The sequence below is a fragment of the Triticum urartu genome, chromosome 7A (genome assembly GCF_056163025.1).
Source record: "Triticum urartu cultivar PI428250 chromosome 7A, HENAU_Tu73, whole genome shotgun sequence".
In the NCBI taxonomy this organism is placed as follows: Eukaryota; Viridiplantae; Streptophyta; class Magnoliopsida; order Poales; family Poaceae; genus Triticum; species Triticum urartu.
The window spans coordinates 284,676,483-284,692,361 of NC_141879.1; the positions used below are offsets into that span (position 1 = coordinate 284,676,483).

Sequence of the window (15,879 nt, forward strand, 5' to 3'; positions counted from 1 at the left end):
GATTTGAGTAAGATATGGGTATATCTTCTTGATGAAATATAAATCTGAAACATTTGAAAAGTTCAAATAATTTCAGAGTGAAGTGGAAAATCATCGTAACAAGAAAATAAAGTTTCTACGATCTGATCGTGGAGGAGAATATTTGAGTTACAAGTTTGGTCTTCATTTGAAACAACACGGAATAGTTTCGCAACTCACGCCACCTGGAACACCATAGCGTAATGTTGTGTCCGAACATCGTAACCGTACTTTATTAGATATGGTGCAATCTATGATGTCTCTTGCTGATTTACCACTATCGTTTTGGGGTTATACATTAGAGACAACTGCATTCACGTTAAATAGGGCATCATCTAAATTCGTTGAGACGACGCCATATGAATTGTGGTTTGGCAAGAAACCAAAGTTGTCGTTTCTTAAAATTTGGGGTTGCAATGCTTATGTGAAAATTTTCATCCTGATAAGCTCAAACCCAAATCGGAGAAATGTGTCTTCATAGGATACCCAAAGGAGACAGTTGGGTACACCTTCTATCACAGATCCGGAGGCAAGACATTCGTTGCTAAGAATGGATCCTTTCTAGAGAAGAAGTTTCTCTCGAAAGAAGTGAGTGGGAGGAATGTAGAACTTGATGAGGTAATTGTACCTTCTCCCGAATTGGAAAGTTGCTCATCACAGAAATCAGTTATAGTGATCTCTACACCAATTAGTGAGGAAGCTAATGATGATGATCATGAAACGTCAGATCAAGTTACTACCGAACCTCGTAGGATAACCAAAGTATGGTCCGCACCAGAGTGGTACGGTAATCCTTTCTGGAAGTCATGTTACTATACCATGACGAACCTACGAACTATGAGGAAGCGATGATGAGCCCAGATTCCGCGAAATGGCTTGAGAAATCTGAGATGGGATCCATGTATGAGAACAAAGATGGACTTTGCTTGACTTTCCCGATGATCGGTGAGTCATTGAGAATAAATGGATCTTCAAGAGGAAGACGGACGCTGATAGTAATGTTACTATCTACAAAGCTAGACTCGAAAAAGGTTTTTGACAAAGTTCAAGGTGTTGACTACGATGAGATTTTCTCACTTGTAGCGATGCTTAAGTCTGTCCAAATCATGTTAGCAAATTGCCACATTTTATGAAATCTGGCAAATGGATGTCAAAAACTACATTCCTTAATGGATTTCTTAAAGAAGAGTTGTATATGATGCAACCAGAAGGTTTGTCGATCCTAAAGGTGCTAACAAAATGTGCAAGCTCTAGCGATCCATCTATGGACTGGTGCAAGCATCTCGGAGTTGGAATATACGCTTTGATGAGTTGATCAAAGCATATGGTTTTATACAGACTTACGGTGAAGCCTGTATTTACAAGAAAAAGAGTGGGAGCACTACATCATTTCTGATAAGTATATGTGAATGACATATTGTTGATCAGAAATAATGTAGAATTTTCTGGAAAGCATAAAGGAGTGTTTGAAAAGAGTTTTTCAAAGAAAGACCTCGATGAAGCTGCTTACACATTGAGCATCAAGATCTATAGAGATAGATCAAGACGCTTGATAAGTTTTTTCAATGAGTACATACCTTGACAAGATTTTGAAGTAGTTCAAAATGGAACGGTCAAAGAAGGAGTTCTTGCCTGTGTTGTAAGGTGTGAAGTTGAGTAAAGACTCAAAACCCGACCATATCAGAAAATAGAAAGAGAATGAAAAGTCATTCCCTATGCCTCAGTCATAGGTTCTATAAAGTATGCTATGCTGTTTACCAGTCCTACTGTATACCTTAGCATGATTCTGGCAAGGGAGTACAATAGTGATCTAGGAGTAGATCACTGGACAACGGTCAAAATTATCCTTAGAGGACTAAGGAAATATTTCTCGGTTATGGAGGTGATAAAAAGAGTTAGTCGTAAAGAGTTACGTCGATGCAAGCTTTTTACATCAATCTAGATGACTCTAAGTCTCGATCTGGATACATATTGAAAGTGGGAGCAATTAGCTAGAATAGCTACGTGCAAAGCATTGTAGACATAGAAATTTGCGAAATACATACGGATCTGAATGTTGCAGACCCGTAGACTAAACTTCTCTCACAAGCAAAACATGATCACTCTTTGGATGTTAATCACATAGCCATGTGAACTAGATCATTGACTCTAGTAAACCCTTTGGGTGTTAGTCACATGGAGATGTGAACTAATCACATAAAGATGTGAACTATTGGTGTTAAATCACATGACAATGTGAACTAGATTATTGACTCTAGTGCAGGTGGGAGACTGAAGGAAATATGCCCTAGAGGCAATAATAAAGTTGTTATTTATATTTCCTTATATCATGATAAATGTTTATTATTCATGCTAAATTTGTATTAATCGGAAACTTAGTACATGTGTGAATACAAAGACAAACAGAGTGTCACTAGTTTGCCTCTACTTGACTAGCTCGTTGAATCAAAGATGGTTAAGTTTCCTAGCTATAGACATGAGTTGTCATTTGATTAACGGGATCACATCATTAGAGAATGATGTGATTGACTTGACCTATTCTGTTAGCTTAGCACGATGATCGTTTAGTTTGTTGCTACTGCTTTCTTCATGACTTATTCATGTTCCTCTGACTATGAGATTATGCAACTTCCGAATACCGGAGGAACACTTTGTGTGCTACCAAACGTCACAACGTAACTGGGTGATTATAAAGGTGCTCTACAGGTGTCTCCGATGGTACTTGTTGAGTTGGCATAGATCGAGATTAGGATTTGTCACTCCGATTGTCGGAGAGGTATCTCTGGGCCCTCTCGATAATGCACATCACTATAAGCCTTGCAAGCATTGTGACTAATGAGTTAGTTGCGGGATGATGTATTACAGAACGAGTAAAGAGACTTGCCGGTAACGAGATTGAACTAGGTATGAGGATACCAACGATCGAATCTCGGGCAAGTAACATACCAATGACAAAGGGAACAACGTATGTTGTTATACGGTTTGACCGATAAAGATCTTCGTAGAATATGTAGGAACCAATATGAGCATCCAGGTTCCGCTATTGGTTACTGACTGGAGACGAGTCTCGGTCATGTCTACATAGTTCTCGAACTCGTAGGGTCCGCACGCTTAAAGTTCGGTGACGATCGGTATTATGAGTTTATGTGTTTTGATGTACCGAAGGTAGTTCTGAGTCCCGGATGAGACCGGGGACATGACGAGGAGTCTCGAAATGGTCGAGACGTAAAGATCGATATATTGGACGACTATATTCGGACATCAGAAAGGTTCTGAGTGATTCAGATATTTTTCGGAGTACTGGGGAGTTTCGGGAATACGAGGGAAGAAGTATTGGGTCTCATGGGACAAGTGGTGGAAGAGAGGAGGCAGGACAAGGCAAGGCACGCGGCCCCCCTAGCCCAAACCGAATTGGACTAGGGGGTCGGCCCCCCTTTCCTCCTTTCCTCCCTCTCCTCCTTCCTTTCCCCCTCCTAGTAGGAGTAGGAAAGGGGAGTTCTACTCCTACTAGGAGGAGGACTCCTCCTCCTGGCGCGCCCTGCAAAGGCCGGCCGGCCTCCCCCCTTGCTCCTTTATATACGGGGGCATGGGAGCATCCCAAGACACACAAGTTGACCAGTTGATCTTTTAGCCGTGTGCAGTGCCCCCTCCACCATAATCCACCTCGGTCATATCGTAGCGGTACTTAGGCGAAGCCCTGCGTCGGTAGTATCATCATCACCGTCATCACGCTGTCGTGCTGATGGAACTCTCCCTCGAAGCTCTGCTGGATCGGAGTTCGTGGGACGTCACCGAACTGAACGTGTGCTGAACTCGGAGGTGCCGTGCGTTCGGTACTTAGATCGGTCGGACCGTGAAGACGTACGACTACATCAACCGCGTTCTCATAACGCTTCCGCTTACGGTCTACGAGGGTACGTAGACAATACTCTCCCCTCTCGTTGCTATGCATCACCATAATCTTGCGTGTGCGTAAGAAATTTTTGAAATTACTGCATTCCCCAACAGCTACACCTACTTATTGCCCCTCGTCAGCAGGGTCCGATGAATAGTAGGAGATAAGGCGATGGCACGTCTCCAAGAAATCACCCTCAACTGCCTTCCATGGACCCCCACGACGACCCTTTAACAAGCCGCATGGAGCGCGCCCGGTGCATCCGTCGCATATGTGTTTCCATTGTGGCGCTCCCATCTATAAGGGGAGGACCAAGGCCATGCACAGGGGTGGACTCTTGGAGGATTGACTAGCTAGTAAGGAAAAAAAGAAGCTAGTTTGTCTTCTTGTAACAAAGCTGATACACACATATATCCTCCAAGATTGCACTCGCTGGCGTGACGTGCGGCGCACCCCTGGTGGCGGCGTTGGGAAGGGGTCAGGCGGTTGGGGCTTCGTGCGGGACGAGAAATGAGGCAGTTGGCCTCTTAAGCGCAACCAATTGGGTTTTTGTCCAGATGCCTTTGTGCCACAAATTTTCAGCTGAAAGTGCCTTGTTTTTGGGATGCCCGATTTTTTTTGCCCACCTTTTATTTTTAGCAGATATTGGAGACTTTTTTTATCCTCCAAAAGTAAAAAAAGCATCCTATAATAGGCAACTGTTGGAGATGCTCTTAGTAAGTTATTTTGTGACTTTCTAGAAATTTCATTGTAGGTGTATAAGAAGGTTGACGACTGTTTATTACATTTATTTATCTATGTCTACTTCATAGACCATAAATATCTATCAACCTTTATAGGATAAAACTGCACCACGGCCTCCGCACTTTAGCATTGAGGGGACCCTTTCCCCATTTCTTTCCTTGCACGGACTACTTGTTTCTCCTTCCCCGCCACCTCCTATGTTTCTTGCCACCACTCCACCTCCATGTTGTTATCAGCACCGCAGGTCCGCACTCGCTCCTTCTCTTGCATCGCCAACCACCTCTCATTGGTCATAGATACTCTCGCCAAGTCGGGATGTCACCACGTCATCTCTCCTTGTCTTACTTTCGTATGTTCCTCTTCTTTTCTTTCTCCACCTCCCAGATGGTTCCTCCGTTGCTCATCTTCTTTCTATGAGCGCAAGTCGCGCCCTAGTTTCATGGACCGACACTAGTTATAAGATAGTTTGTTGTTTATGAGATACTACGAAAACACAAATGCGACGATACCTTCAAATACCGAAAATCCCCTTTTCTCACAATTGAAAATCTTACAAACAATGGAAAGCAATTTTTTCCCAACCCTCATACTCAACACAAAGATTACGCTCTTTATTATTCACAAAGAAGAAGAAGAATATGCTCTCGCAAACTCAGAACACGTGTAACTTGGGCGGGTTAAAAACCGAGCAACAAACCTAAAAGCAAACCGATAGCAAGCCTAAAAATAACATGGCTGCTAAAACCAACCAAATCATCATGTGCATCGCCCGGCCTACGTCCACGAACGGCATCGCCACGCACGAGCAACACACGGCGAAATGCAAATTCGTCCAGCGCATTCTTATCCATCTTTCTCATTTCAGCGAATTCCAACCCACCCCCTTCCGTTCGCTCGGACACACCCTCCTCATTTCTCTCTCTCCTCCCTCCTCACGAACAGCACCGCACCGCACCTCCCCTCCCCTCTCTTTCTCTCCTCTCCTCTCCCGTGCGAGCTGCCGCCCCCCCACGAGCGCGCCCGCGAGAGAGGCAGGGGGAGCCCCGGCGCCGGGGGGAGGAGGCGATGGATCTGGAGAGATCGCCGCCGCCCGATCACGCGGCGGAGGCGGCAGGGGGCGGGGCGTGCTCCATCTGCCTGGATCCGGTGACTGGGCGCGCCGGGGGCAGGTCCATCGCCAAGCTGCAATGCGGCCACGAGTTCCACCTAGGTCAGATTCCTCCGCCCCACCGCCCCTGCTAGCTAGGCCGTGCTGTTTTCAACCGGATCTGTGCGCGAGAGATGGACGCGGGTTAGTTCATGTAATTCGACGTGCTAGAGAAGTTTGGGTGGTTTGATTTTAGGCTGTGGACTGTAAAAATGGGCGATCGGCGTTGTTGAATTGTACTACCGTGGAAAGTTCGCAGGTATGGACGTCTGGATGGTGATGGAGTGGAATTGCATGTCAAAGTAATCGTGGTGAGTTTGTGTGTCCCTGTTGGAGCTGTGAGACCGGCATGAGCTAGGGTTATTTCAAGCATATGTATTTGAGGGTGGTTCCGATTCGAACAGTGTTCGTCGATGGTACTTAGATTTATTTATGGTGGGCATTTGCTTCTAATTTTCTATTTTATTTTTTGTGATAACATGAGATGTTTCGACATCGTTTTAGGCTTCTAGTTTTGAAGACACTGACCTCTTGGTGCTTGTTGCTCCAATTTGATCCATGCATTCTATGCGTCATAAGGGCTATATAATCCCTGGTCGCGTACACGGGTTGGATGCGGTGCTTCGGTTACTGTCATTTATCAGGGTGTTCCACCTTGCTCCCTGTAAAGCAGACAAGTGCTGTGGTGGTTGCCTGAATTACAAGTGTTCTTTGAGGGTTTTGTCGCTGCTTGGTCCGTTATTTGTCCGTTTCTTTGTTAGTTAAATTGTATCTGCTGTTTGTTTTGGGAACCGGCAAACTCAACTTCCAAATTATGATGTATTAACCTTGGCATGGCGTAGGTGAATGCTCTATGAGTGTATTGGATAATACGACCTATGATGCACATTAATTTTACCCGGCTATTAAAAGAAAACGGAATAGTAGTGAATTTAGGGAATTAATTAATGATGTGCACTAGTCTAGGAACCAAACTAGACATTTTTCATTTCAAGTTCCATGACAAATCACGTAATCACTTGGGTAAATCATGCGTGCAATCCTGTCTTGGCTTGCTCGACAGAGAAAGGTTTGCTTGACGCGGACTGCAGCATCACCCCAGGTGCCTCCTATGTGACCAGACTACAGAAACAATCCAACACCTGCTCCTTACCTGCCCCTTCGCTCGCCAAACATGGCATGCCATCCTGTCTTGGCTGCGCTTGCTGATCCAGGCGCCAGACCAGGAGCCCACTGTCATGGCATGGTGGCTGCGAGCGAACGAGCATACGCCGACGATGCATCGCAAGGCCCTCAGGTCCATCACCTTGCTCGTTCCATGATGATCTGGAAACACAGGAACGCGTGCGTCTTTGACAATGCGACACCCTCGGTCGATTTGCTAGTAGATAGGATCAAAGATGAGGCCCGCTGTTGGGCAAACGCCGGAGCCCAGGGGCTTAGGGGCTTAGGGTTGTTCTGCCCACATCCTGGGATGTCCACTGATCGGCCAATGGCATTGTAAAACTCACCTCCTAGGAGGCTTGTTCTCTCTTTCTTTTCGATGAAATGAAACACAGAGGTCCTTTGCGTTTTCTCGAAAAAATCATGCATGCAAGAAATAGTGGCACACTATTCTGGAATCGACTCGAGCATCTTCAAACAACAGTTAAAGCTACACATCTACACATCATGTGGTTTCGCTAGTGAATAAATTTTCCTTTTATACCATGATGAAAATACTAGCTTGAATTAGGCCCATCTTCAGCCTGTATTTGTTCAAGCACAATCTGTGAATATCACATGCTGATTAGTTCAATTTTGTATTGCTATTATATAGTGCTCTTAGCTTTTGCTTTGGATGTTTAATGCTTCCGAGTATGTGTCTATATCATTTCCTTTGCATGCATCTTCATGCATTTGTAAATATATAATTGGACTACTCATTTTTCTTTTCAAGTTCCATGACCAATCACGTAATCACTCAGGCAAATCATGCATGCAAGAAATAGTGACAGATTATTCTGGAATTGACTTGATCATCTTCAAACAATGAGTATGGCTACACGTCTACACATCATGTAGTTGTGCTAGTGAATAAGTTTGCCTTTTATACTATGAAGAGACTATCTTGAATTAAGCCCATCTTCAGCTTATATTTGTTCAAGCGCAATCTGTGAATACCACATGCTAGTTAGTTCAATTTTGTATTGCTATTATTTACGTAGTACTCGTTAGCTTTTAGTTTGGATTTAATGCTGCCGAGTATGTGTCTGTAACACTTCCTCTGGGTGCATCTTCATGCATTCGTAAAAATATAGTTGAACTAAACAACTCCTTTTTCTGCTAGACTGCATTGGATCAGCATTCAATGCGAAAGGGGCAATGCAATGCCCTAATTGCCGGAAGATAGAGAAAGGCCGCTGGCTTTACGCAACTGGACAACGTCCATCTCCTGATATTGATATAGGTGGCTGGGTGACTGGTGAAACCTATGACATTGCTTCTGATCTTGTAAGTGCTCTTGTGATAGTAAATACACATCTAAGGGTTCAGAACAATATTAAAATGTGTTATGTCGTTCAAGTTTCTTCTTAAATAGTGACATTTGTTTGTTTGTCTAGCATATGCATTCCACGAGGTGTTATATAATCATATGAACCTCGTGCCTTACGGTTTTTATGTGCTGCTTGCATTCATTTTGCTGGTACAGAAGGCATTTTCAGTTTTGGAATGTCGTCGGCATCTGACATCATTTCACATGTCTCATATTTTATATTCTGATATATCTGTTGTATTGACTTGCAGCCATTTGGATTTCAGTGGTGCCCTTTTAATGGATTCACACAACTAGCATCCGTTTTCGAGTAAGGATGTCTCCTCACATCTCAATAGATATGGTTTTTGGAGCATGTGGTTAATGATCTAAAAGCAAAAAAGAAAATGGGCTTTTACTTAATTTCATAAGAGAATATGCCGTGGTCTTATGCCATATCGATGGGTATGTTGAAATTGGGTTTTCAAATTGTACGAGATGCTGCCTCCTTGGTCGCCTCTCTTAAACCTTATGTCTCAAAGCATTAATGTAATGTGAATGCTAAACCGTAAGTTGAATGGAACCTATCTTTCCACAACCTATTACCTAAAGAGAAGCCATTTTATGGTTCCTAATATGACATTGAGTGCTGTCATGCATGATTTGGTATAATGTTTGCCGTTGATTTGGTATACTATTTGCAGTTGTCACCCAGCACAATTTCTTGATGAATGGTTAGATTTGTATTCCTAATATGCTTTGTCCATGTCGTGCATTGCCCTTTCCTTGGTTGCCGGTCACTGTCAGTTATTAATACTGGAACTTCTGTATTGCAAAACCTTAGCTTGTTCGCCTATGTTGATACTGTACACTTTATCAGGTTTTTCAAAGAATTTTATATCTCAAATCTTCAAGTTCTGAATTTATCCTTTACTTCTTTTCAGGGAGGGTGAAGCGGAGCCACCGTCTTGTAAGCATGTTGACCCAGATTTTTAACTAATGAAATTTCTATGTCGTTTATTGATTTTTTTTAATTTTATGAAGATCATACAGTCGCAGACCATTCGAGTGCTGCAAGCAGTTCACTTGTTTGTCCTTATCTTTCACTGCGTGGTTTTCTCCATCCCGTGCATGTGCCTCTTGGTTCAAATTCTGGTGCTGAAGGCGCTTCATTTCATCGCCATCCAACTAGCTTGGAAGGCCATGCAGCTCCTGATTTGGGCAATACCCAAGCAGCTTTCCATGCAACTGAGCCAAGAATTCTTGATAGCGAGCACAGATATTTGACTAATCTTCCTGTATCGGGCATCCCGGATCATTCTGTAGCTCCATTTGGTATAGGACTTCCCAGATATGAAACCAGCAGCCAACAAAGATCAAGACCATATGTACATCACCATCCCCTAGTCCACAGGTATGCTCAATTCATGAATACCATCTAACTGTGAAATTTTACTTTCTAGACTAGATAAACCCCTGTTCAGAACTTCAAAACTGTAGATGCTTCACCAGTCACCACATAGGTGGGGTCTGATAGCCTGGATGGTCTAAATCCCTGTGAAAAAGTTCTTTTACAAAATCTTTAGAACATGATTTTTTTTTCTGTCTGATCTATGGTTTATGTGGACTGTTTGGAAAACTAAATAAATCTAGATAGGTTCTGCAGGTCATGCCTATCTCTTACTATGGTAAACCACCTATTTGCTTAGCTCTTACAAAGTTATAATGTCCAAATACTGCAGGCCCACACCTCGCAACGGAAGCAATCTGGTGGCACCATTAGGGTCAGTTCCAGCTGTTATGGGCGAGACTAGAGGCCATGGTCATGGTGTGAGGGGCCATATGTATCAACATTCGATGCACGCCTCAATGCAGGGCAGTCCTTTCCCTCCTACAGCTAGGAGGGTCAGGCCGAGGGCTTTGACAATAACGTCTTTCATTGCAGCAGCAGCAGCGTCGTCGGCTGAGGTTGGAGTGCCCCATGGATTTGCTCCACCCGCAGCTGTGAACAGGAGCCTTCCCTCTGATGGTGAAGGTGTCTCTAGACCACCCGTCGATCGACCATATGCGTGGGGCCGGGAGGGCTTTGGGCCATTCCCGTGGGTCCCTGTCGACGGCGAGCCTCACTGGTGGAGCACGTTCAATCCGATGCAGAACCATACACATGGAGGTTTCACTCGAAGACCTGCTCCCGGGGAGCGGATACCGCAGAGCCACCCGGACAATGTTTACCAGCCTGTGCCTCCCCAGAGGATGCCGCCATTCTTGTGAAGACCATTTCTCCCATCACTGTGTATATCGGGAACTATTTGTTTCGAGAGAGGCCGAGTTTAGACTGTTGAAGGGAACCCCGGAACGATGCCACTGGCGTGTGCCTGGTGTTTTTAGGGTTCTCTTGCCAGCGGACCTGGATTTCGTTCAAATGGCTGTGCTGACTTGTGAGATTGCGAATATTGCGGTGGTTGGAACTGTGTGTAAATGTTTGCCGAAACTGCTGCCGTTGGACATGATTGTGATGCCATTACTCATTGCCGCAGTTGTTTCTCTCAAGTCGTGCTTTCCTGGATCTTGCATGGGTTTTGGTTTTGCTACCGGTTGTGTGTTTCTTCTTTTCTTGCGTGGGCTGTGCTACCAGATCACCGGACACAGGAGGTCGATCGACAGCGAAGGGACTTGATGGCAACTAATATGGGGCACACGACTCCTCAAACTGTAGTTCAAATATTTCCATCCAATGTTTGATTGGACGAACTCTCCTTAAAAACACCCCATACCCCGGCATATAGATGGGGAGATGCAGCTATCCCTATAATCCCATCCACCGTGGAGGGAGCCAACCGGCTAAAGCTAGTTGCGACCACGACGCTGCATCGTCGGCGGCCAGGCAGCCTCCCCTTCCATCGGCAATTGCAGCACCTCCACCGATACCACACTGCCTGCCTTCTAGAGCAACACATCTCTGAAACCCTAAAAAATTATTTGGAGAGCCCCTAAACACACTTGGGCCCCGCCTGGATTCCCATTTCCGATCATATCCGGCTGGTTTATGACACATGCCTGGACTGGTTGTTTTGTTTCCAGGCGGAAAATTAGCTGTGATCGGGAATTTACATCTGTAAAATAAATGTGAGTGTAAAAATTTACACCCAATCCAAGCGGGGCCTTGGAGGATTTTGAGGGAACCGGTGGAGATGCTCCAAGCAGCTGGCCAGTCACAATTCCAACGTACTCATTAATCAAATAATCATATCCTACCAAAATATTAATATACAATGTATATCTTGCATAATATTAATATTTAATAAAATTAATATCTTGCCTAACATTAACATGGAATCGTACACTATATATAGAGGCAGCGTAGGTGCTTTCTCAGTGTGAACCTTCCTTCAAAACTCAAAAGCAAACCAAACAGGATCCCTCTCTTCTCGGCCGCCATCTGTTGCTTTCTCGCATACGCCGCCGCTCAACTCCCCACCCCACTCCACTCCACTCCACCAGCCACGTACGTGCACGTACCGCCCGGAACATGCCGATGCCGGCGATCATCAACGACCTCCTGCCGGAGTTCTTCATCCGCCTGCCCACCCCTGAGGACCTCGCCCGCGTCGCCGCCACCTGCGCCTCCTTCCGCCAAGCCGCCACCGACCGCGCCTGCACCCGCGAATTCCGCAGGCTCCACGCCCCTCCGCTCCTCGGCATCGTCGACGGCGCCGGCTTCCACCCCGCCCTCCCGCTCCACCCCTCCGCGCCCGCCGGGAGAGCCCTCGCAAACGCCCCCGGCAAGGACTTCTCCTTCTCCTTCCTGCCCGCCCCCAACCGCTGGGTCATGAAGGACGCCCGCGACGGCCGCGTCCTCCTCGACCGGGCTCCCGAGGGCAACAAGGACGCGGAGTTCACGGAGGTCGTCGTGTGCGACCCCCTGCACCAGCGATACCTCCTGCTCCCTCCGGTCCCTCAAGACCTGGCGGAGGCGAACCCGGTCTGCAAGGCATACGGGCCCTTCCTCGCTCCCCCCAGCGACGAGGAGGCGGCGGAGGCGCCAGACACGTCATTCCGAGTGATGTGGACAGCGCGCTGCGAGGCTAACATGGTCGCCTTCGTCTTCTCGTCCAGCTCCGGGCAATGGCGGGTCGTCGCGTCCCAGAGCTGGAGCGATCTGTTCGCCGTCGACATTGAGCTTTCATGGGGGCCTTGCTTGGGCGTGCGCCACTACGCCTATGGCTCCTTCTACTGGGAAACGAGTTGCCAGGGAATGTGGCTCGTGCTCGACGCCCGGACCATGGGCTTCTCCCTTGTCGACATTCCATGCACAGCCGGAGGTGCTGGGCTAGACACGGCCATCGTGGAGGCAGGGGAAGGCAGGCTTGGGATGTTCGCGCTTGCATTTGTAGGTGGCGTATATTACCTCCACTATACCATCAGGGAAGCAGACAACCAGTGGAAGCTGAAGCAGACAGTGTCGCTGCGTCATGGGTACTGGTATTGCATCCTCGGTGCAACGGATGCATACTTGCTCCTGTTAAAGCATGCTGACAACCGGTCATTGGAGCCGGCATATTGCGACTGCCTCTCACTGGACATCAAGACGATGCAACTTGAAAGGATGTGCTCGTTGAAGCAATGGGGCATAGATGCACAGATATATACCAACTTCCCGCCATCGTTGCTGTTATCCCCGACAGTTTGAAATAGGTAAAGCTTTCTATTGGCTCAAAGTACGTTCTCTCGTCTTGATGGTTGTTATCACATGCCTTAGTTATATGATGATGCTTATAGTTCCTGCTTGTTGTATTTTTTTTAGATTATTTTTTTGAGGATATGTTGTATTTTTAGTATGTCTGCATGTTGAAGCTTGCAATTATTTACTTGAATTTCAATTGCTGATCTTATATTTCTCACCAGCATACTTGGGCTTATAGTACATGTTTTTGTATGCATCCATATCGTGAGTCATGACCGTAATGAAGATTATTAGGTCCTATATATGACAAGTTTATCATCCATCCTTTAACATCACAACAGTTTAACAAATATCAGTGTGACTTGAGACTCGTTTGGCGTGTGACCAGTTGTTTGATTCGCTGGAATACAAAACTGCAGCTGGAAAATGCGCCAGTTTGGAATACGAAGGAATTTTCTGTTCCTAATAGATCAATTGTATTGACTTCTCCTCTGCAAAATAAGATTGTATTGACTTTTGGTTATCATCTTATTGAGTATTGGGTACTTATGTTGTTAGTTGTGTCGATTGTTCTGATGCACAGTTTCATCCACACTTACCCTTGTTTTGTTTCCCTTGTTACTTGAACAGAAATTCCCATGTGAAGGACAAGGATACCAAAGTCGTTGGATGGCATCTACGCCAGCGATAAGGGCGCCGTCGCTGCTGCATTTCATTGGTGTTTTACTAGTTTGTGCTGGTTGAGGAGGGAAGCAGATGCTCTATGTCGTTTTTTTTTGTGATGAAGATACTCTATGTTTTTTTTTTTTTTTGCGAATAAGATACTCTATGTTGTTGGATGCATGTTTGGGCCATCTGCCCTGTTTGATATTTGCCTGCTTGTTGTGGTATACAAGTAGAATCTCTTGTTCGTTGCGGATTGATTAGGTTTTGGGTAGCAGCAAGTGCGTGCAGCTGCTAAATGGAGGCTATATACATTTTATCTTTTGAAAGTGGAGGGTGAAAAGATTGTTATGTCTGCCTGCATCTCGGCGCTACTCCCTCCGTCCCACAATATAACACGCTTTCGCAAGCATATTTAGCTTGCGAAAACATCTTATATTGTGGGACAGAGGGAATAATAAAATGATTCATGGGTGATGGTAATAAAATGTTCTTTTTGTGTGGAGATGATAATAAAATGATTGGAAAGGGTAGAATCGCACTTCCGTGCTTGCTAGCTCTGCTCATTAGAAATGGCCCAGGAGCTACTAGGCTTCTCCACTGGAATGAAAGTTGTACTGGATAGGAACGAGGCCGGTGGCTTGCTGTAGCCAAGGTCAACACCACCAAGACCTTTAGCAGCGCACCTCTAAAGGAAACGCTGAAGTTTGTGGAGAATATAGCTCATGTGCGGGAGATAGAGAAGTTGACGATAATCTGTAGGTCATACAGGTTTTCTGCCTGGGCGATTGGAAGCGTGTGATCTGTGATGCACCGGGACCTTTGGATCATCCGTGGCCTACTGGTCTTGATTGAGGAGTTTGACGGAAAGCGAGCTCCGGAATTTGTCAAACTTGAGAGGGTGTCTGTATGGGCACAAATACATAAGATACCGGACCTTTACCGGAAGGAGTCGATTGTAGATCAATCGGCCAGGATGATAGGGATCATCAGGAGTGTGGAGTTAAACCCTGGATGATGTTTCGAAGGAAACTATGTTCGAGTCTGTGCTAGTATTGACGTGACCACACCCTTAATCCGCTGGGCAGCATTGAATTTAGCGGGAGAAAGAATTTTCCTGGAGGTCAAGTATGAGAAGATCGGGTTTTTTTCTGTGCGGTTTGTGGGCTCCGGGTCATGCAGTGGGGCAATTTTCTAGTGGCAAAGAGAAGGAACAGTGCAGATGACCCAAGAGAATGACCGTGGGGGTAGATCCTCCTTCCTCCGGGGTAGATACCGTGGCAGAGGCCGTGATGGTGCTAGAGGTTTAGTGCCCAGAAAGGGAAAGTCTAACGGTGCATGTGTTTTGAGGACAATGATTTGGATGAGACAGTTGAAAGCCCCGCAAAACCTATAGACCCAGAAGTGAAAAAGAATGACGGGAAGGTATCGACTAGGAGGTACCTGGACCTGATTCTTCGGTTGTAAAGAATGTTGTTACTTCGGCTGGCATTATCCCAAATTTTTTTGAGCCGAAACCGTAGAACAATCGTTCTACGGTATTTTCTATATTAATAAAAAGTAAAGTACCATTACAAAGGCTAGGGAGCCAACATACAGAAAATCAACCCACACCCATTTTAGAAAACATATCTAACATATGGAAATTAGAGATTATGCTCTATCCAACTGGTTATCAAATCAGCTTTCTTTTGCTTTGCTCTAAGTCTAGTCATTTCCATGCCTTCTCTGAGATAATGCTTCCAGGATTCATAACTCATCGGTGCCTTTCTGAAGATTTTATCATTTCTGATCATCCAGGTGCTCCAACAACCCATAATCACCACTTCCATTGCAATATCCTTAGGAAGCGCACTGAGAGTGAACAGAACTTCATCATAGGTAGAGGTACCTCTACGTTTAGTAGGAGCAACTCTGCTCCAGCAGTAACCAGCAAATTGGCAATCCCAGAAAAGATGAGTGCTGGTTTCCTCAGTAGAATCTGCACAAAGGGCACAGTTATAATCCTCTAAGTGCATGGTTCTGCGATGAATCAGATTCCTAGTGCTCAGCCTGTCATGCAGCAATAGCCAAAAGAAAATTTTGTGCCTGAGCCTACATGTCGTTCTTCAAACTTTCTGAAAGATCTCATGTGCATTACTAGGGCCGGCCATGGCTTTATACATGGTCATAGCTGAAAATTTATGAGTGTTGCCTGCCATGATTCAAGAGTC

The 15,879-nt window shown here is 45.5% G+C and overlaps 2 protein-coding genes across 4 annotated transcripts; both read left to right on the plus strand.

Annotated features, from left to right (window-relative positions):
* Positions 1 to 5,578: 5,578 nt before the first annotated feature.
* LOC125523919 (E3 ubiquitin-protein ligase IPI1) lies at positions 5,579 to 10,869 on the plus strand. Of its 3 annotated transcripts, none has more exons than XM_087537992.1 (6): positions 5,579 to 5,867; positions 8,134 to 8,297; positions 8,592 to 8,650; positions 9,264 to 9,289; positions 9,373 to 9,733; positions 10,062 to 10,869. In XM_087537992.1, exons 1-6 carry the CDS (start codon positions 5,723 to 5,725, stop codon positions 10,588 to 10,590), a joined length of 1,284 nt encoding a protein of 427 aa, XP_087394118.1. In that variant the 5' UTR covers positions 5,579 to 5,722; the 3' UTR covers positions 10,591 to 10,869. The 3 variants fall into 3 exon arrangements, with proteins under 3 accessions (XP_087394118.1, XP_048544942.1, XP_048544943.1); XM_048688985.2 differs by having other exon boundaries at positions 5,580 to 5,867; positions 9,364 to 9,733; XM_048688986.2 differs by lacking the exon at positions 5,579 to 5,867 and adding an exon at positions 5,891 to 6,115 and having other exon boundaries at positions 9,364 to 9,733.
* Positions 10,870 to 11,007: 138 nt separating this feature from the next.
* On the plus strand, positions 11,008 to 13,959 carry LOC147959321 (uncharacterized). The gene is made up of 2 exons (XM_087537993.1): positions 11,008 to 13,014; positions 13,634 to 13,959. The coding sequence occupies exon 1, from the start codon at positions 11,849 to 11,851 to the stop codon at positions 13,007 to 13,009; it is 1,161 nt and encodes a 386-aa protein (XP_087394119.1). The 5' UTR covers positions 11,008 to 11,848; the 3' UTR covers positions 13,010 to 13,014; positions 13,634 to 13,959.
* Positions 13,960 to 15,879: the final 1,920 nt, after the last annotated feature.